Source organism: Anas acuta, chromosome 18 (genome assembly GCF_963932015.1).
Source record: "Anas acuta chromosome 18, bAnaAcu1.1, whole genome shotgun sequence".
NCBI lineage: Eukaryota > Metazoa > Chordata > Aves > Anseriformes > Anatidae > Anas > Anas acuta.
In genome coordinates this window covers 5,044,568-5,064,363 of record NC_088996.1, presented here as the reverse complement: position 1 = coordinate 5,064,363, position 19,796 = coordinate 5,044,568, and the positions used below count along the sequence as shown (strand labels likewise).

The 19,796-nt window shown below is 66.2% G+C and overlaps 2 protein-coding genes across 2 annotated transcripts; one reads left to right on the top strand and one right to left on the bottom strand.

The window, feature by feature from the left end:
- The first annotated feature begins 466 nt into the window (after positions 1-466).
- RHBDF2 (rhomboid 5 homolog 2) lies at positions 467-16,605 on the top strand. The gene is made up of 20 exons (XM_068654944.1): positions 467-574; positions 5,301-5,471; positions 7,984-8,125; positions 8,898-9,047; positions 9,172-9,296; positions 9,662-9,854; positions 9,939-10,151; positions 10,600-10,728; positions 11,213-11,346; positions 11,477-11,683; positions 11,794-11,905; positions 12,161-12,235; positions 12,567-12,728; positions 12,820-12,920; positions 13,372-13,435; positions 13,569-13,663; positions 13,846-13,921; positions 14,218-14,318; positions 14,502-14,655; positions 15,184-16,605. Exons 4-20 carry the CDS (start codon positions 8,922-8,924, stop codon positions 15,601-15,603), a joined length of 2,487 nt encoding a protein of 828 aa, XP_068511045.1. The 5' UTR covers positions 467-574; positions 5,301-5,471; positions 7,984-8,125; positions 8,898-8,921; the 3' UTR covers positions 15,604-16,605.
- Positions 16,041-18,778, bottom strand: AANAT (aralkylamine N-acetyltransferase). Its single transcript, XM_068654945.1, has 3 exons — positions 18,443-18,778; positions 18,184-18,338; positions 16,041-17,865 (listed from the first exon to the last, which is right to left on the bottom strand). The coding sequence occupies exons 1-3, from the start codon at positions 18,648-18,650 to the stop codon at positions 17,560-17,562; spliced, it is 669 nt and encodes a 222-aa protein (XP_068511046.1). The 5' UTR covers positions 18,651-18,778; the 3' UTR covers positions 16,041-17,559.
- Between the last annotated feature and the right edge of the window lie 1,018 nt (positions 18,779-19,796).

Below are 19,796 nucleotides of genomic sequence, written 5' to 3'. Positions count from 1 at the left end.
CCCAGAGGGGCTCTGGGAGGGGGTGGTGGGGTAGCGAGCACCCAGGGGTGGCACTGGGGGCACCCACGGGTGGCACTGCAAGCACCCAGGGGTGGCACTGGGGGCACCCAGGGGTGGTATTGGGGGGCACCCAAGGGTGATATTGGGGGCACCCATGGGTGACATTTGGAACACCTACAGGTGGCACCGGGGGTACCCAGGGGTGGTACTGTGGGCACCCACAGGTGACATTGGGGGCACCCATGGGTGACACTGGGAGCACCCACGGGTGACATTGGGGGCACCCAGGGGTGAAATTGGGGACACCCAGGGGTGACATTTGGGGGCACCCAGGGGTGCCACCGGGAGCACCCATAGGTGCCACCGGGAGCACCCATGGGTGCCCCCAGCAGTGGGCGCTCTGCGGGGCGGTCCCCACCCGGGGTGGCCCCGCCCCCTAATTAACCCCACCCCCTTTAACCACGCCCCCTCATTAGCATAACCCCCCCCCCCTTTGGCCCCGCCCCTCCAGGTGGGGGCGGGGGGCGGGGGCCGGGAGCGGCGGCGGCGGGCGCGGGGCGGCGGCGGCGCGGAGGTGAGCGGGGAGCGGGGGTGGGGGCGCACTGGGGAGGAGGGGGGGGGGGGTCCCGGTGTCCCCGCGGTTTTTCCCTTCCCTTTCCCCTCCCTGAACCCCCCCCCCCCGCTCGGTTCCCAACCGGCTTCCGCCTCCGCCCCGCTCCGGAGTGCGGGGGGGCACCGGGGGTGGGCACCGGGGGTGGGCACCGGGGGGGGCACCGAGGGGCTCGGGACCCCCCCTCCGGCTCCTTCCCGGCTGGGTCTCGGCCCCCCCGGTTGGGCTCTTGGGGTGGGGGTCACCCCACGGCCCCCCCCCCCCCCCCCCCAGCCGTGGGTGGCAGCCCCCGGTTGTGCCCCCCCCCGGCCCCCTCTCCGCCCTAACGGGGCGCAGCGGCGGCTTTTGGGGTCGTTTCGGGGCTCGGAGCCGTGTCCGTGGTGGCACCGGGGTGAAGGGGGGGCTGGCACCGGGCTGGGAGCAGTTTTGGGGAGGTTTAGGGCTTTTTGGAGAGTGCTGGGAACCTGTCCCGGCAGCAGTGCCGCCCGCTGGGGTGCGGGGCTCAGTTTTGGTGTTGGTTTTGGGGTTTTTTGTCCAAATGTTGTTGGGCTGCCGCGAGCCCTTTGCGAACAAACCGACCCCACGGGGGCTGTGTGGGGTCCCCGAGGGGCTGGGGGCACGGACAGAGCCAGTTTTGGGGTGACTCCAGGCTGGTTTGGGGCAAAGCCTCGCACCCCATCCCCTTTCCCACCCCAAACACCCTCCAACCCCCCCCAATCCCGGACCCAGAGCCCAGCAGAGCCTGGTGCTGTGACCCCACGGGGGGGTCCCCAGGGGGTCTCCATGGGAAGGGGGAGCCGCAGCCCCCGGCCCCGCCGTGGCTCCTCTCCCCGGTCACTCCCGGGGATTTCCAGGCTGAGCTCACCGCGGTGGCACCGAGCCCAGCAGCGGGGCTGGGAGCAGCACCCGGCTTCATCCCCATCCTCCTCATCCTCACCCACCCAGCTCCCAGGGGCGCAGGTGGCGGGGATGCTGCGGGACCCCCCCAGTTTGGGGGAGAGGTGAAAAGGGGCAGAAAAGCCACCCTGGGGGTGGATGGGGGGTGGTGGCACCCCGGGTTTGGTGCCCTGGCGTCGCTCTCGGGCGCACGTGGGAGCGCTGGGCACGTGCTGGAGGAACAATGGGGGCGGGCGGGTGCTGGGGGGACCGCGTGGGGCTGAAATCCTACAGGGTCATTGGGTTGGTGGGGGCTCACCGCGGGGTGAAGCCCCTCGGGGTGAGCAGGAGGGTCAGGGGAGCTGGGGATGGGACTGGTTTTGGGGTTTGGAACAGGAGCGCGGGGCTGGCCTCGGGGTGGGGAGGGGGTTGTGCCTTGGGGTTGCTCCTGTTTAATTTGGGGACCCCAAACGCATCCTTCCCTTGGGGTGTCTCCAGCAGAAAGCAGCTGCTCTCCAGGCGGGCTCAGATCCGTGCTGACAGCCAACAATAAAAGGCGAGGAGCGGAGGGGGAGCGGGGGCCACCGGGGCCAAACCCTCCAAACCTTTTAAATTGAAGCAGAAGCGGGGCCTGGCCTCCACCTGCATCCCAAACCGCAGCTGGACGGACGGACAGACGGCCCCGGGGCCCGCTGCCACCCCACGGAGCTGCTGGTGGCTGATTTTGGGGAGCGGGAGCGGGGAGAGCGCGGGCTCTGCGCAAAGGGAGCGGGTTACCCCCGGCTGCAGCCTAATTACTTCTCCTCCATCTCTAGGAGCCCGTAAGTGATGGGCTCGGAAACTCTTTGGTTATGAAAAGCTTTTTATTTAATGACCTCCGGGCCGGGAGCAGGGAGCCAGGAGCCGGGCTCTTTTGGGAGCGCTCGGGGCTCGGGGTCACGGCCGCTTCCCCAGCTCCGAGCGAGTGCTGAAAGCTGCGCCTCTCCGTGCCAGGGGACATGCAAACCTTGGCGGCCTGGCCCTTTTTCTCACATAATCACCTCAAAAAAAAAAAAATACAAACACAAACAAACCCAGGGCGCTTTATTGGCTGCTGCTCTCCTAACGAGGCTTCGGGGTGGGGAATTGGGGAGCGGGGCTGGCACCGACCCCTCCCTCTGCCTGCTCCTGCCCCAGCTTCATGCAGCGATGCTGGGGGCTTGTTTTTTTTTTTGGAGGGGGACCCCAACACCCACCAGCTGAGAGGCCCCCCCGGATTCGTTCTGCACTCGCTTTGCTGTGGGTTTTGCCGCGGGGGAGAGCAGGAGGCTGGTTTTCACACAGTGCCTCGGTGTCCCCACTTGTGCGATGCCGCAAATGACTCAGAAAACCTCACGGTCTGCAAACCCCCCACTGCTGCTCGGCTCCTCGGGGTGAGTGTCTGCACCCCACGCCGGGCTGGCTGCTGTGCCCGGACCCTGAAATGCTCCTGCCTGGGTCTGGGTCCTGCACCCTGCAGCCGGGTGCTGCCGTGGGACCTGGGTGCCTCCTGTGCACCCCTTGGGTGCAGGCACCCAGCAGGTGGGGAGCCGGGATGGGGGCACCCCCGGGGGCGAAGCATCCCTGGGCAGGGAGGGATGGTGGGGAGAGCGCTGGGAGGAGGAGGAGGAGGAGGAGGATGGAGAGGAGGAGGAGGGAAGCAGAGCGGCTCTTGGCACCCAAGGGGCTGCAGAGTGTGCTCCTGGCACGCGGCCACGGCGATGGGGCAGGGGGATGCCGGCAAAGAGCACTCGGGGCTTGGTGCTGGGCCAGGGGAAGGGTTTGGCATCTTCCAGCCGTGCTCCCAGGACCGGGATCGATGCTGGGCTGGAGGCAGAGCATCAGGCAGGGAGCAGCGGTGTGCGTGCGAGCCCTCCGTGCCCTCCTCATGCCGCCTTGGATGGGGACGGGCACGGGGTGGGATGGATCGTTCCCCGCCGGGCTTTCCCGTGGGGAGCACGTGCCTCGCGCCAACCTTCCTGGGCGGGTTTTGGCCTCGTGGAGTTTGGGAGGGAAGGAAATGAGGCCGAGGAACCGGCTGACGTTCGTCTGCCGAGTCTCTGGGGAAAGGAGGAAGGGTGTGGGGGGCTGGTGGCACGTGGCGCAAGCCTTCGGTGGCTGCGCTGAGATAAGCAGCCTGCTCCAGGAGATAAGGAGCTGGTGGCCGAGGGGCTTTGCTCGGGCTCGTTTTGTCGTGCTGGGGGCCCCACCGAGGGCCCGGGGCTCATCTTGTGCACAGGACGAGCCGAATTCCTGCACGTGGCTGAGCATCGCCTCCTGCTGCCACCTCCCTGGGGTGCTCAGAGCTGGGGGGGGACCCTCAGCAAGCACAGGACACCCCCCCCGTGGGGCGTTTTGCCCAGCACGGTGCCGCTCTCGGGTGTCCGGCGCGCTCAGGGCCGTGGAGCAGAGGATTGAGGAAGTCTGTTGGTGCCGGCTGTGCCCTCCCTCGGCGAGCTGCTATCAAAGCCACGGCGTTTTGCAGAACCAGAGGAGGAAACGTCCGCCCCTTGCCCTCTCACACAAAGAATTTCGCCTCGAACAGGGAAGCGAGAGCGAGCCCAGGAACAACCCGCGGCCTCCCCAGCCCTGCGTGGGAGCCCCTGATTTCAGCCCAGCTACCCAGGAACCGAAGCTCCGGGTAACTGAGCAGCTCTCACATAAAAGGGAGCCGGGTTAATTAATCCCAGCAGCGTGGGAAATGTGGGCAGGGTCTGTAGAAGAGCCTTGTCCTCGCTTTTTGGGGAGCGCTGACGGGGTGCCCGCGCAGGGCACACGCGGGGCTGCAGCAATCCCATGCGAGGGCGCACAAAGATCGGTCCCCGGGAGCAGGGACAGGCATGAGGGGGACGTGTGGCACCCAGGGGTGTCTGCGTGCCCCCATCTCATCACTGCACGGGATGCCCTGGGATTTTGGGGGCGCTTTGCAGGAACTTTTGGGGAGAAGCCCCCATGATGCTGGGCTTGTGCCGCGTTGGCTTCCAGCGCTGCCTGCGGGAGACTTTTGCCCTTTGCTCTTTGGGAAGCCATTGGCGGCACCTCAAAGCCTCCACGTGCGAGTTGGCCCCGGGCTGGAGCACGAGGAGGAGAGGAGAGGAGTGGGGTGAGGAGGTTTGGGGGGCTCGGTGCCGCGTCCTGCAGCAGCGCCCACCCGCCTGCTTGCCCGGAGCATCTCCGGAGCTGTGCGGCTTCCAGGCAGCCCTCGGGGAAGCCCAGGGGGGTTTGTGCTGCACCTCCTGCTCCGGGTGGTTCTGCTGCGAGGCTGCGTGGATCTGCTGGAGGCCAGGAAGGAAGGGAAGGACGCTGAGAGGTCTGCGTCGGGCTGGGAAGAGCCCCGGCCGCTTATCGCGGGCGAGTCCTTCCCTTTCCGCGCAGATACCGGCTCCTTCCGAGAATGCTGCCGGGGAAACCCGGCTTTGGGAAGGGCTGGAGAGGGGAGAGGGCTGCTCCTGATGGTGGCACCATCCCCCTTTTGGGGCCGCACTGCGGGAAGGTGTCCCTAGCTGGATGCTGGGGTGGGCAGGACGTGCGCCCACACCATGGGGATGGGATCCCCACGTTTACTGGTGCCACGTGCCCCCAAAACCACAAATGCCCCCAAAACCACACCTGCCCCCGAGGTGAGCCCCTCGTGATGGATACCTGGTGTGAGCAGCGGGGCTGCCCTCACTCCTGGAGCCCAGGGAGCTCCGTGCCCGTGGCAGGAGGAGAGGGAAGCCTGGCACAGCTTTATCGGCAGCGTGGCCCCGTGGGCTGGCACGCTCTATCTCGGCTGCGTGGTTTTGCTTCCTTCCAGGGCGTGCCGAGCACTTGAAACTCGCCCGGGATGAACAAACCACGCCGGGGTTGCCTCACGTCCTGCCCGGCTTAGGAGAAGGCAGAGGAAAATCGCCGAGGGTTTCCCAATCGCCGTGAGGTGTGCGCCCGGGGAACCTGTTGGGCTCCTGCCCCGCGCGGCCGCTCTCGGGTGAGGAGGTTTTGGGTTCGTGCCCGTTGCTTGAGGAGCCCCAAAGGGTTCAGGGCTGGTCAAGGGAGGCTGGCTTGGCGTGCTGCCCCTCCCCGGGCAGAGGCAGCCGTGCTGAAGATGGGGATGAAAGCCCCTGGGAGGCAGCGCGCATGGCTGCGGCGCTCTGTGGGCACTCGTGCTGCACGCCTGGCTGCCCTGAGCAGCCCCAGCAGCTCCAAACGGCCCCGCAGGCGTCGCTGTCCCCGTGTCAGACTGGGAGCAAAACCCTTTTGGTGTCACATTTGGCACCGGCGAGTCACCAGCCCTCGGCTGGGGCAGTGTCACGTCCTTCTGTCCTGGGTTTTGTCCCTCTTCCCCCGCCACCACGCGTCCCGTCTGCCAGCCCCGAGGCTTTCCGGCTCCTCTCTGGGGTTTTGCTCATTTGCCTGCGGTGGCGGCGGCGTGCGAGCTGGGATCCGTGCCGGGCGTTAATGATTTACCCGGTGCCGGAGGCTGCAGCCAGCTGTGGGGTGGCCGTGGGGTGGCTGTGGGGCTGCGGCGCGATCCTGGTGCCTTCCCCGAGCAGCACCCGAGGTTCGAAGCCCCGTGGAAATTCCGGGCTGACGGCCACGAGCGAGCCCCTCGGCATTGATGGATGGCCCGAGAGTGCCCATCAGTGATTCGGGGGCACGCCGCTCGCACCGGGCAGGGCTGCCCCGCAGGGGTGTCTCCGGTGGCTCATAGCGGGGCCGTGCGCGTCGCTGCTGCCTCCGCTGCCCGCTTGGTTTCTGGCTCGGAGACGCCTGGCACGGCCCGTGCTGAGGCCATGTGTGAGCCGCGTCACTTTTTCCACCGCTGGGCGTTTCCTTGGGTCAGCATCTCTCGTGGCTCAGCCCAGGGCCGGGAGCCATCCCCGAGCCTCGCCTGGTTGAGGACTAAATCCTGCTCCCGGTCACCGCTCCGGGTAAATCCTCCACACCCCTCGCCTGCTCTCTGCGGCACCCCTCGTGCGTTTTCCCCTCTCCCCGGAGATCCTTTGCACCCCGAGGTGCCCCCAGGACCCGGCTCCCAGCTCGCAGCACAGCTCAGGCCGTGCTCACAGCTTCCATCCCCCTTGTGGGTCACCCCCCCGGCGGTGTCACCCCCCCTGTCCGCAGCACGCTGCTCACAGCTGTCCCCACGCCGGCGCAGCGTGTCACCTCTCACTTCCCTTTCCTGTCCCCACTGCTGGCTGCAGACAGACATGGGGGGGGGCCACCCCTGTGTCTGGGCTCCCTGGGGACACCCCGATGATCCTGGGGTGAGCGGGACCGTGGCAGTGCCTGAATCCATCCGTCCTGTGGGTTAAGAGGGTGAAGGGCTGAGCTGGTGGTGGCCGGAGCCCTGCTCCTCCTTGCCAGGTTTGCTCCGGGCATGGGCACTGGATCGCCTGTTCTCACGCTGAGCGCGCAGGGCGAGGGCTGTGCCAGCGCTGGGAAGGCTGCTGCGGGTGCCAAACACGTGGGGAACGGGAAAATGTGTTCCCAGCCCTGTCCCAGAGGCTTTGTGCTGGCCCTGGGTGAAGCTCCTGGCACCCCGGGTGCTGTGCTCACCCCTGGGTGCTGCCTGGCACCGCACCGGGGTGGCCGAGGGGACCTCAGCTATCAGAGGCTGCTCCCCTCCTCCCACCGAGTGCTGAATTTTGGGTTAATTCAGCACCATGAAAAGTGCCCCAGGGACTGCAGGTGCCCAGAGGGCTACAGCTGCCCGGCCCTGGGTGCACACACGGCAGGAGGAGGACGAGGGGTGCTGGTGGCCACCGCAGTGCCCCGGGGTGCACCCAGCTCCCGCTGCCGGGTCCCCGTCCCCGTCCCTGGCACGTCCCCAGCCCCGGCTCCAGCTCCTCGGGCTCCCCGGAGCCAGCCCTGCCTGCAGCTGGCATCTCGAGCTCATTGCTGGCTGCCCCGGGAGGAAAACAAACAGAGCCTGCAGCTCACCAGAGGGACGGAAAGTTTTGCTTGCTGGGGCTGGACCCATCTGGCTGGCGCCCTCCCAGCCCCGCAGTCATCAAACACCTCGGCGAGGCGCTTGCATTTCTTCCTTGCTTTTATTTATTTTTTTTTTCCACGAGTATCTTGCTCGTTGAGAGCTTTGGCAGGCGGCGGCGGGTGAGAAATCCCCTCGTGCCCTGCCTGGTGGCGCAGTGACAAGCAGAGCGAGGTGCGTGGTGGCAGCGGGCGGCGTTTCCTCGCCCCGTGCCAGTGGCTGCAGCGGGTCCCCGATGTCCTGCGGCCACCCCAAACCCAGCCCAGGGGAGGTGTGGGTTTGTGGCTGTGTCCCGCAGCGTCCTGCCCTGCTGTTTGCACCCAGCAGATCCCCAGGGAACGTCCCCACGCTCCCGCTGGCCTCACCCCTGGCTGCTTTCCCGGCCCCATCCCCAAAAGCTGTGGCTCTTCGCCCTCCTGGCAAGGAGCAGCCAACCCCAACCCTTCCCCTCCTGCTGCTGGCGGTTCCTGCGGCCCCAACCCTTTCTCACCTCTCTTTTTTCTTGCAGCATCTCCCCCGCCAGGCAGAGCAGGAGCCCGGCCGTGCCCTGGGGCCGCCTTGCATGAAGGACAGAGGGGGAGGAAGGAGGAGGCCACCGCCGGCGTCCGCCCTCGAGCCACGCTGCGTGGGATCCCTGCCACTCTTATGAGGTCAGGACATCGCGGTGGGGCAGCCTTTCGGGTGGCATCCAGCACTCCCCCTGCCACGCACACCTCTCCGTGTCCTCGGCACCTCTCCCCATCCTCACCCTGCCCCAAAAACTCTGTGGGAGGCCAGCACCAAGCACCGGGCTGGCGCTGGCGGAGGCTGGTGGCTGCCCTCTAGTGCCAGCCTCCTCGGGCGTCCCCATGGAGCTGCTCCCGTGGGGACACCACGATCCCCTCGGGAGGGGATTGCTCCAAGGTTTAGCCACCTTCTGGCCGCTAAGCCTCCCGCTCCCTGCACGGGGAGGATTTCATCTGCTCTGCCTCAGCCCAGAGCCTGGCGTGCGCACGCAGATGCCGGAGGGGAGCGCTGGGCACCCCCTGTCCCGCGGGGTGCCCACGGGTTCCTCCGTCTCTTTACAACACACAGAAAGCAAGCGTGGGCTCCTGAAATATTGGGGAAGGGCATCCAGGTCTCCTGCCTGGAATGGGAAGGGAACCAAGAGGCAAAATGCTGCTGGTGGTGGTGCAAAGCCCTGGTCCCCCCCCCAAATGAGAGGAGAGCAACGCGCGTCCTTCCCGGCAAGGAGGGGAAGCGCCCCCAGAGCCTGTAATGGGGTTGTGCCCACCCTTTGGGGGGCAAAACCCCATTACTGGTCTGTGCTCTGCCCACATCTCCAGCACGCTTCGCTCACTCTGTGTGGTGGGGAGGAGGGGACGCGGCGCGGGGACGCGGGTGCCTCCCCAAATCGCCGACTCCCCGCTCCCTCCCTCGCAGCCTGCCGCCCGCCGCCCGCCCGAGATGTCCTCCAGCGACAAGAACGGGGGCAGCCGCTCCGGCAGCAGCCGCCTGCAGAGCAAGAAGCCCCCCAACCTCTCCATCGTCATCCCCCCCAGGGAGGCAGAAGAGGACGGCGCCCGCAAGGAGGTGAGCAGCCGCGAGCTCCGGGGGCACCCATCCTTGGGGGCACCCATCCCAGGGGCACCCATCCTGGGGGCACCCGTCCCCACCACCCCATTCTCCGTTCCTGACGCTCTGCCCTGCCTCCCAGCCCACCAAGGCCCCCATCTACCGCAAGAGCAAGAGCCTGCAGGAGCCCCGCTCGAAGGCATGCGACGGCTCGGAGCGGCGGCCGGGCTTTCGCCGTCAGACCTCCCTGTCCCAGAGCATCCGCAAGTGAGGGTTTTTTTGGGGAGTTGGGGGCGGCCAGGTGCCAGGGACGGGGATCCAGAGGGAAATCCTCAAGGGGTGTTGTGTGGCTCAGCCCTGGGAATCATCCCATGGGGAAATTTGGGGTTGGGAAAACGTCCTGGTGTGGTGTCCGCCACGGTGCCAAACGGAGCTCCCCTCCGGGGGCACCCCGGCACCAGCAGCCCCCCCTGCAACAGCCCCCAGACCCACAGCCAGGTCTGTAGCGTGCCCTGCTCCGTGCCCAGCTGAGCCGCCCGACCCCAAATCCCCGTATTGAGGGCAAGATGGGGGCCGTGGCACTTCGGGGGGGGTCCCTGTGGGTGTGACGGGCGCATCCCTCGCGCGGCCAGGGGCACGGCGGAGTGGTTCGGGGTCAGCAGCGACTGGGAGGGGAAGCGGCAGCACTGGCAGCGCAGGAGCCTGCAGCACTGCAGCATGAGGTACGGCAAGCTGAAGGCCGCCTATCGCGACATGGAGCTGCCCAGCCAGGAGGCGCCCTCCTTCCAAGGCACCGAGTCACCCAAACCGGCCAAAATGCCCAAGGTAGAGCTCGGGGAGGGGGCTCCGGGGGGGATGCGCGGGGACCCGCAGCCTCCCCGCGTGCCCACGCGTCCCTCCCCGCTGCAGATCGTGGACCCGCTGGCCAGGGGCCGTCCTTTTCGGCACCCCGACGAGACCGACCGGCCCCACACGCCCCACCACGTGCTGCCCCCCCTCACCCCCGGCGTCGCGTCCTTGGCCTCCTTCAACAGCGCCCGCTCCGGCTACGGCCGCCTGCCGAGGAGGAAGAGGGAGTCGGTGGCACACATGAGCTTCAGGGCGGCCGCTGCGCTTCTCCGCGTGAGTTTTTGGGACACGGGGGTCGTGGTCATCTTCTCAGCTTGTTTTGGGGCATGGGGGGGGTCTTCTCGGCTCATTTCTCAGCTTATTCCCTCCCCTCTCATCTTCGTTTCTTGGCTTTTTGCTCTGTCGCGCCCCGCTGCAGGTTTGAGTGGGAAGGGTGCTTTTTGGTTTCATTTTATTTATTTATTTTTTTATAACCTGAACTCTGCTTAAAAAGAGAAGTCCGGGTGAAAGCTCTGCCACCGGGGTGGCACCCCTCAAAAAAAACAAAAAAAAACAAACAAAAACCACATCTCTTGAGTCTCACTGCAGACCTTTTCCTGCAGGGCACCCCAAAGGGGACCTGCAGGGCTTTGGGGTGGCCGTGACAAGCCCTGGGCGCTGCGGGAAGCGGGGGGGCTCCCTGTTTCTGACCCCCCTTTGCTCCCCACGCCCCCCCCTGCAGGGACGCTCGGCCCTGGAGCCGCTGGCTCAGAAGCAGAGGAGCAACAAGAGGAGCTTCGTGTACCCCAGCTTCATGGACGAGGACGTGGTGGACGCGGCCGATACCCTGGACTCCTCCTTCTTCAGTAAGGCAAGAGCAGTTCCACGCCGGCCCCCGGATTTTGGGGGGGTCCCCATGCCCCTCTAGGGGGGGCTGAACGCGGGGCAGGGCGCTGGTGGGGCTGGGGGCTCGCTGCCACCCGCCTGGCTGCTGGGAGCGTGGCTGTCCCGTCCTATTATGGGGATTTGGGGTCAGCCTGTGACCCAAATGGGGTTCTGGGTGTATTTAGGGTATGGAGGGATCCCGGTGTGGGTGCTTAGCCCTGCCCCAGGAGCTTGGGGCACCGGTGGCTGCCGTGCCCAGCGCTGGGAGCCCTGGGTTTGGTGATGCTCCTCGGTGCAGGGAGGGCACGATGCCATCATTGTGGGGCCATGCCAGCCCCATAAGGTGCAGCCAGGGGGATATCTGCGGGGATCACCCTTTTTCCCGGGCTCTGCAGCCGAGTTGAGCCCGGCTGGGGGCTTTGCTCCACGCTGGAGGCCTCTCACCCACCCACCACACGTGCCCCTTGCAGATGGACCTGCACGACGAGACCTACTCCATGCCCGACGACGTCTTCGAGTCGCCGCCTCTCTCCGCCACCTACCTGCGCATGCACTCGGTGGGCGAGGACGCCAGGGCGTCCCCCGAGGGCGAGCAGCCCCCTCTGTGAGTACCAGCCTCCCCGGCACGGTCACAGCGATGTCCCCCCCGTCCCTTCCATGGGGACAAGGGATTCCCCGAACCTTTACCCTCCCGGCTCGGGGTGGGTTATCCATGGGGTTTCTCCCCTCCCCAGGCGTGAAGGTGCCCGGCTCGCCGCATCCTCCGCTGTCGCTGCTCCCCGGAGGGGCAGGCGCATCGCTTCCAAGGTGAAGCACTTCGCCTTCGACCGCAAGAAGCGCTACTACGGGCTGGGGGTGGTGGGCAAGTGGCTGAACAGGACGTACCGCCGCAGCCTCAGCAGCATCGTGCAGTCACAGCTGGAGAACACCGACAGCCACCGGTGAGGGGCCCGGCTCCTTGGGGCTCCCTCCCCAGGAAGCACTGGGCAAGCATCCCGGTACCCAACCGTCCCGGTTTGGGGTCCGTGACCCCGTCCCCGTTGCTCCTCAGGCCGTATTTCACCTACTGGATCACCTTTGTGCACATCCTCATCACCTTGCTGGTCATCGGCACCTACGGCATCGCTCCCATCGGCTTCACCCAGCACGTGACGACAGAGTTAGTAAGTTTAAGAGCTCCCTGCCTGGCTGGCCCCTCCCGGCTGGCCCCAAAATGTCACCCCGGGAGCTGCTGGGGGCACCTTGCAGAGGGGTGAGGGATGCAGCCAGCTTGAGCAGGAGGGCAGAGCAGGCGTCAGCCTTCCCCGGGGGACTGTGATCGGGGGGACAAAGCGGGGCTCAGCCCCTGCAGGAGGTGGCACCGGGGCAGGATGTGTCCCCCCCGCAGCCGGCTGTGTGACCCTGGCCTCGCTCGGCAGGTGCTGAGGAACAAAGGCGTGTATGAAAGCGTCAAGTACATCCAGCAGGAAAACTTCTGGATCGGGCCCAGCTCGGTAAGAGGACGGCCAGGGGATCGGTGCTCACCCAGCCTGAGCCCGGGGGGGGGTCCTCAGGGTGCTCCCTTCTCCTCTCCCCCAGCAACATGGCAGCAGCCCTTGTCCCAGCCTGCTGCCTGGTCCCCCCCCCTGTGTCCCTCTGGGCACCTCCTGCTGCTCCTGGCGCTGCAGCATCGCCATGGGATGCAGGGGGAGACCGGGTCCCTGCCCACCTTCCATCCTCTGGGGGTCCTGGGGTGGGCTCTGGGGCGCAGCTGCTGGCAGGGGAGGTGGGAACACCCCCCGGAGCACCCCCCGGAGCACCCCCTGGAGCACCCCTTCCCTCCAGATCGACCTGATCCACCTGGGGGCCAAGTTCTCGCCCTGCATCCGCAAGGACCGGCAGGTGGAGCGCCTCATCCAGCGCCAGCGGGACCGGGAGCGCGGCTCCGGCTGCTGCGTGCAGAACGACAACTCGGGCTGCATCCAGACACTGCCGCAGGACTGCTCGGTGCGTGCCGCGGGCGGGGGGCAGGGGACAGGGGACAGGGTGTGTGCAGTGACAGCGGTGCCCGAGTGCCTGAGCCTCTCCGTCCCCGCAGGAGACGCTGGCGACGTTCATCAAGTGGCCGGGCACCAACGCGCCAACCATGGGCTCGGGCGAGAGAAGGACATCAGGGGCCGTGTGTCACCAGGATCCCAGGTAAAAAGGGTTTTTGGGGAGAGGTGGCGGCCTGGGAGTGTGCAGGGTGCATGGTGGGGGCTCCCTGGGGCCGGGTTTCCAGCTTGGATGCCTCGAGGTCACCTCTCCAAGGGGCTGGTGGCTCTCGCGCACCGTAGGAGAGTTGGGGATGGGTAGGGAAATTAGGGGGGGCTCTGTCCTGAATGTAATGGAGAGCCTGAAAGCCCCCCGGGGGGCATCGTTGTCTTGGGGTTGACCCTGCCTGCTCATCCCTGGGGAGGTGACATGGGCAGGGACACCCGGAGAAATTACCCGGGGGGTGCGGTGGCTGCAGCGGGCTCAGCGCATCGCTGGCACAAGGAAGCTTGCAGGGGGGGGCTGCAGGTCTTGTGCCTGGGGGGGCTTCAAGTCAGGGGCAGGGCGGTGCTGGGGGAGACCCTCAGCGACCCCCACGTCCTCCTCCTGCCACCAGGACGTGCGAGGAGCCAGCCTCGAACCCTCCCCACGTGTGGCCGGACGATATCACCAAGTGGCCGGTAAGAGCCCGCAGGGGGGACCTCCACGAGGGGACCTCCACAGGAGGCTGGTGGCCTCCAGCAGGGTGCGGGGGGGCTGCAGGAGGCCTCGGAGCAACCCCCCCACTTGGGCTCCTCTCCCTCCCATGCTCAGATCTGCACCTACGAGACCAAAACCAACCACACGGGCTTGGCGCACATGGACTGCCAGATCAAGGGGCGGCCCTGCTGCATCGGCACCAAGGGCAGGTGGGCTGCGGGCACCGAGGTTGGGACGGGCTCCGGGCACCTCCTGGCACCCCGAGCCGTGCCAGGGAGGGAGAGGGAGGCTGTGGGACCCTGGGGGTGGGATGTGGTGGGTGTGGGATGCCCGGATGGCTGCAGGGAGCGTGCCCTGCCCCGAGCGAGCCCGCTGCCCGCCCTGTGCCCAGCTGCGAGATCACGACGCGGGAGTACTGCGAGTTCATGCACGGCTACTTCCACGAGGAGGCAACGCTCTGCTCGCAGGTGAGAGGGGCCGGCGGGGGGCTCGGGGGATCGGTGTGAGGCTGGGGGGTGCAGGTCCGGCATAGGAGGAAACCCGGGGCTGCAGAAAATTGCAGCAGTGCCCCTGTAAAGGCACCTCTCGGGCAGGAAACCAGTTTCTGGGGCACTGGAGGTGCTGGGGTGCTCCCTCCCCAGCACCCAGGCTGTAGGGGTGCCCTCCATCCTCTGGGGTCCCCTCCCTGCCTGGCAGCCCGTCCTTTGGTGCGGGGCTGGGTGCTGAGCTGGCGGCACCCCCCAAACCCCCCGTGCCCTTCCAGGTGCACTGCCTGGATGAAGTCTGCGGCCTCCTGCCCTTCCTCAACCCGGAGGTCCCCGACCAGTTCTATCGCCTGTGGCTGTCCCTGTTCCTGCACGCGGGGTGAGCGGCGGCCCCACACCTTTGGGACGGGGCCGCGGGGTGCTCGGGGACCCCAGCACCCTTCGGCACGGGCTGGGAGGGACAAGGGGAGGAGCACCCCCAAATTACAGCACCAGAGGGTGCTTTGTGGGGTGCCCCGTGTCCCTCAGGGGCTGGGGTTTAATGCAGGGTCTCTTCCCCCAGCATCATCCACTGCCTGGTGTCGGTGACTTTCCAGATGACGGTGCTGCGGGACCTGGAGAAGCTGGCGGGCTGGCATCGCATCTCCATCATCTTCATCCTCAGCGGCATCACGGGCAACCTGGCCAGTGCCATCTTCCTGCCCTACCGCGCGGAGGTGAGGGGCTTGCAGGGCCGGGGGGGCTCTTGTTGTAACACCAACCCCCACCCCAAAACCAGCCCTGGGTTTTGGGACCTTGCTGGGTGCTGAGCAAAATGCGCTTGCATCCAGGGATTGTGAGCGCAAAGCAGCACCAAAAAAAAAGCCAAAAAAAAAAGCCATCACCAAAAGCCCATTTAACTCCCCGGGGATAAAAAGGGGGTTTTTTAATCAAAAAAATCCCGGAGGAAGGTTTGGGGAGGGGGCTGTGGTGCCCAGCATGGAGGGGGGGGGGGGTCCCTGCCCCACGTGTGGGGCTGGCGAGGGCCACATGTCCCCACGTGTCGCTGTGCGTGCGGGCGGGCAGATGGCTAATCTGCCTGCGGGTTTAGAGGGGATCACGCAGAGCGCCCTAAATCCGCCCCGCTGGGGGCCGCGGAGTGGGAGGGGGACGGGGGCGCTTGACGGAGGGGAACGGTCCCTGGGGACACGGGGGGGTGGCGGGGTGATGTGCCCGTCCCTGAGCCTCCTGCCCCCGTCCCCCAGGTGGGTCCCGCCGGGTCGCAGTTCGGCCTGCTGGCCTGCCTCTTCGTGGAGCTCTTCCAGAGCTGGCAGGTGCTGGAGAAGCCCTGGAAAGCCTTCCTCAACCTCTCCGGCATCGTCCTCTTCCTCTTCGTCTGCGGGCTCCTGCCCTGGATCGACAACATCGCCCACCTCTTCGGCTTCCTCAGCGGCCTCCTCCTCTCCTTCGCCTTCCTGCCCTACATCACCTTCGGCACGGGGGACAAGTACCGCAAGCGGGCCATGATCATCGTGTCCCTGCTGGTCTTCGTGGGGCTTTTCGCCTCGCTGGTGGTCTGGCTCTACGTCTACCCCATCAACTGGCGCTGGATCGAGTACCTCACCTGCCTGCCCTTCACCAGCAAGTTCTGCGAGAAGTACGAGCTGGAGCAGGTCCTGCACTGACCCCCCCCAAAAAAAAAACCCCGGGGGGGATGCTGCAGCCCTGGCACGGCCGCGCCGTCACCGCCGGGGCTCGGGGAGCTGTGGGGTGAGGATGGGGACGGGTGGGAGCCGTGGTGCCCTCCCCCATCCCGCCCCGTGTCCCCCCGTGGTGCCGCTCATACTGTGAACACAACCCCCTGTTTGTAGGGGGGCGTATTTGGGTTTTTTACCCGTGGCTCTGGGCCGCGTCTGTTGTCTCGGGGGTGCCTCGGGGACCCCCTGGGGGCTCTGTGGCTCGGCCCAGCCCTTTCCCCCCCCCGACCCGTTCCAGTGGGATTTGGACCCACCCCCCCCTCCAGCAGCTCCTGCCTCATCAGCCTTAGGATTTTTTAATTTTGGGGGTGTTTTTTCTCAACGCGAGATTGTGAGCTGCGAGGGGGAGCCCTGATGGTTTTCCCCAGCTGCGGGCTCCCTGGAGCTTCGGCCCCGCGCTGCTCGGAGCTGAGGTTTTGAAGTATTTTTCTCCCACTTTTGTGCCTGCTGCTCAGCTCCCAGGGCCTCGGGAGGAGGCTCGTGCTTCTCCAAGCGGGCTCCTCTTGGGGCAGGGTAGATTTATTCAGCTCCTTCTGAAGCCCGGGCAGGGCTCGGCTGAGCGCGGACCCCTTGGGGACACCCCTGCTGCTGCCCCGGGTCCCCGGTGCCACCTCCTGTCCCCCCCCCCAGGTGTGGGGACCCGGGTACCTGGGTGGCTCCTCGGTGCTGGTGGGTGACAGCACCGGAGGATGGGGACAGAGCCAATTCCCCAGCGGGACGAGCACCCAAATTTTGGGGTGAGCCCCCCCCCAGTGGTGCCTGCACCCCTGCTCCGCCGCGGGCCGGCCGCAGCCCCGCTCCTCCTCCCAAAGGCAGGCGCCTCACTCACCTCCTCGGTCTCTTTTTGATACTTTTTTAGAAGCCGTGTTTTGTTCGGGGTTTGTTTGTTTTTTTCCCCCCTTAATAAATTTCTACCTGTATTTAATGAGACGCACGGGGCCTCGTCTCCCTCGGCGCTTTTCGGGGGTTCGGGTGGTTTTGGTGATGTTCGTTGTAGGGTGGGGAGGAGGTGGGATTGCCGGGGGCTGCCCCTGCCCTGCAGGGTGAGCACAGTGCCCTGTGTCCCCAAAAATCCCTCCTGGGGCAGTGGCAGGGTTTTCAGGGCAGTTTCTTGGAGCAAAAGGGGAAGCAAAGTGACCCACAGAGCCTCCAGGTGCTGTCAAAGCCCCAAACCTTCCATCAGATGCCCCGGGGGGGGTGGATCTGCCCCCCCCTTGGAGCTGAGGCACCCCACAAGGTGCCGGCTGGTTCCCACCTGTGTGTGCCGAGCGGGGACGCTCGGAGCTGGGGACAAACACAGCCGAGCTGCGTAGAAAACAACCGCTGTGGCTTTATTTGCTGCTTCACGACAGACCAAGGCATTTGCAGGAGGATTTTCCTGGGAAGGGGATGTGTCTGCGTGCAGGACCTGCCCCGTGGGGAGGCTCTTGGGTGCAGGACTCAGGGTGGCCGTGGGCAGGGGGGACACCCCCAGGGGTGGCTGCGGGGACCCTGCCTGCTCTGGGGGTGCTTGGGGAGGGCTTGGCCCCCTCTTGGGATCGTTTGTGGGGTTGGTGTGAGCGGGAGGGTGCTGGGAGAGGGGTGCCAGGCTGGAGGCTTGTGTATTTTTATAGGGTCTCAGCTTTTCCCGGGCCGTGCCACCCCCATGGGCAGCCCCAGCTGAAGAGACCCATGGGTTTGGTGCGTGCAGCGGGGCCAGGCTGGGTTTTTGTGCCCCCAACCCTACAGGAGGTGTCGGTGGCACACGGTGCCGGGCTCATCCCCTGCCCAAAAGGCAGCTGTGTCAGCAGGGAGCGTGCCCAGCGGGGGAAAAACCGAGAAAAAACCCTCGCAGCCTTTTATATCCCCTCTGCCTCCCTCCAGCATCCTCCCCGGGTTGGGGGCTCAGCAGCCGCTGTTCCTGCGCATGAAGGCATGGCCCCGCACGGCGTGCTGCATCTCGGTGAAAGCCAGGGCCCCCACCGTCACCTGGCAGGGCCCCAGCGCCTGGAAGCCGCACTTCTCGTAGAAGGGCACCAGGAAATCCTCGCACATCAGCAGGGCGCGCCGGGCGAAGGGCAGGCAGCGCAGGTACTGCAGGTAGCGCCACAGCAGGATGGAGCCCTTGCCCTGCTGCCGGCAGGCGCGGTGCACGGCCAGCACGTGGATGTGCACCGCCGTGCCCCGCGGCTTGTGCAGGGTCAGCGCCGCCTGCGGGGAGGGAACGGGGTGGTTAGCGGGGCCGAGGATGCCTAGGATTATTTTTTTTGTCCTTCCCTAACAGATTTGGCCCATTTTTTTCCAAATGGTTTAATTAAAGCCATTGTCCCCCTACCCCCGAGGTGTCACGCAGCCAGTGCCACCCACCCCGTGGCTCCCTGCTCGGTGCCATCCCCGCTCGCCCACCCCGTGCCATCCCCGCAGGCTTTTTAGTTTTAATTTCCCCCACGCTGGGCACCCCTCAGTTCCCTTCTCGCGGTCCCCAGGCTCTCGTGCCGCCTCCCCCAGCGCCCCCAGGGCAGCTCCTACCTGGCTGAGCCTGTCCTGGTCCCAGAGGGAGCCGATGATGAAGGCCACCAGCCGCCCTTCCTCGAACCAGCCGAGGGACAGCTCGGGGCACAGCGTCAGGAAGTGGCGGATCTCATCCAGGTGCAGCGGGCAGTCCCCGGACACCGAGATGAAGGCTGCAAGGAGGGGGGGGGCGGTGAGCACGGCGAGGGGCTGGGGGCACCGGGAGCACCCCAGGTGGGAAGGGGAGATGGGGAAAAAGGCAGCCCCTTCCCCTTACCTTCTCGCTCGATCTCGAACACGCTGATGGCATCCTCGGGGCTGAGGCAGCGGAACTCGCTGGCGGGCAGCGTGTGGCGGCGCTGGCGCCCGGGCGAATTTTGGGGGCACCGCCAGCGAGCGGGCTGGAGGAAAGGCGAGGTGCTGAGCACCGGCATCCTGCTCCCCTCCCGGCGCGCAGCAGCGTTTTTATTTGGGGCAGCCTCCATCAGCTCCGGCCCCGTCGGGCGTCACGGCTGCCTTTATCTCAGCCAATCTCCTCCGGAGCTCTTAGCCGCCGAAAATACCTGTTGATGGCGCGCGGGATTAGGCTGCTTGCCACCCTGATGTGTGTGGATATCGGTGTACGCAGGAAATACCCACCCACGGTGCCCCCCGCTGCTGCTGGGCCATGCCTGGAGCTGGCACCAGATGTGGCCACGGCAAACATCCAGCCTCGGGGATGGGTTTGGGGATGGGGGACAGAGTTTGGGGTGTGCAGGCGGAGGCAGCCTGCTCTGCTGGGGTTTTATTCCCCTTCCCGGCTCGCTCAGTGATGTGGTTTAGCCGCTGTTGGGTTGTGGCCGTGCTGGAAAACGTGGCTGAGATGTGTCGGGGCACAATAAGTGGGTTCACAGCTGCTCTGGTGCCCACAGCACCTTCAGCCACAAAGGCTGGGCAGGGTCCCCTCACCCCTTGCTGAAGGGACGTGGGGTTGGGTCCTGCACACCACAGGCAGGGTTTGCTCAGGGGCAGGGCGATGCCATTCCTGGGGATGTTACGGTGACGTTGGGGTGCCCAAAGGTGGCTGCAACCTGCTGAGTGCGTGGCCAAGAGGCTCTGCAGGTGAGAACCATCCCCAAGGCGAGTCCAAGCCCACCCTCCCCGCTGGGTGAAGGTGCCGGGTGCTGATACTCATCCCCTCTCTGCTTTTTCCCCATCTCCCAGCCGTCCCCAAGGCTCCCTTGCACCCTCCCCAGCTGTGCCCCAGCCACATCCCCTCGCTTGGGTCGGATCCTGCATGGTTAAACCTGCCCCATGTTTTGTGCATGATCAAACCGGGTGAATAAATCCAGGCAGGACCACAACCTGAGCAAAAGTGAGCACGCGTGGCCCGCGGGCAGTGCGAGGAGCCCCCGAGCTGACCAACATTGGAGCCGTTTGCACCAAAGGCAGCGCGGAGCCCAGGTCATTTCTGAGTGCGCTCGAGAGGTGCCGGCTTTCCCTGCTAATTATAGGCTTGCCTCCAGCTAATAGGATTTACAGAAACAAAAGCATTACCAGCCCAAGTGGCGCGCGGGGCAGGAGGGGAGCGAGCTGGGGATTTTCCATCTGGAAGAGCTGAGGGTGCTGGAGGTGCCTGGTTTAGGCAGGAG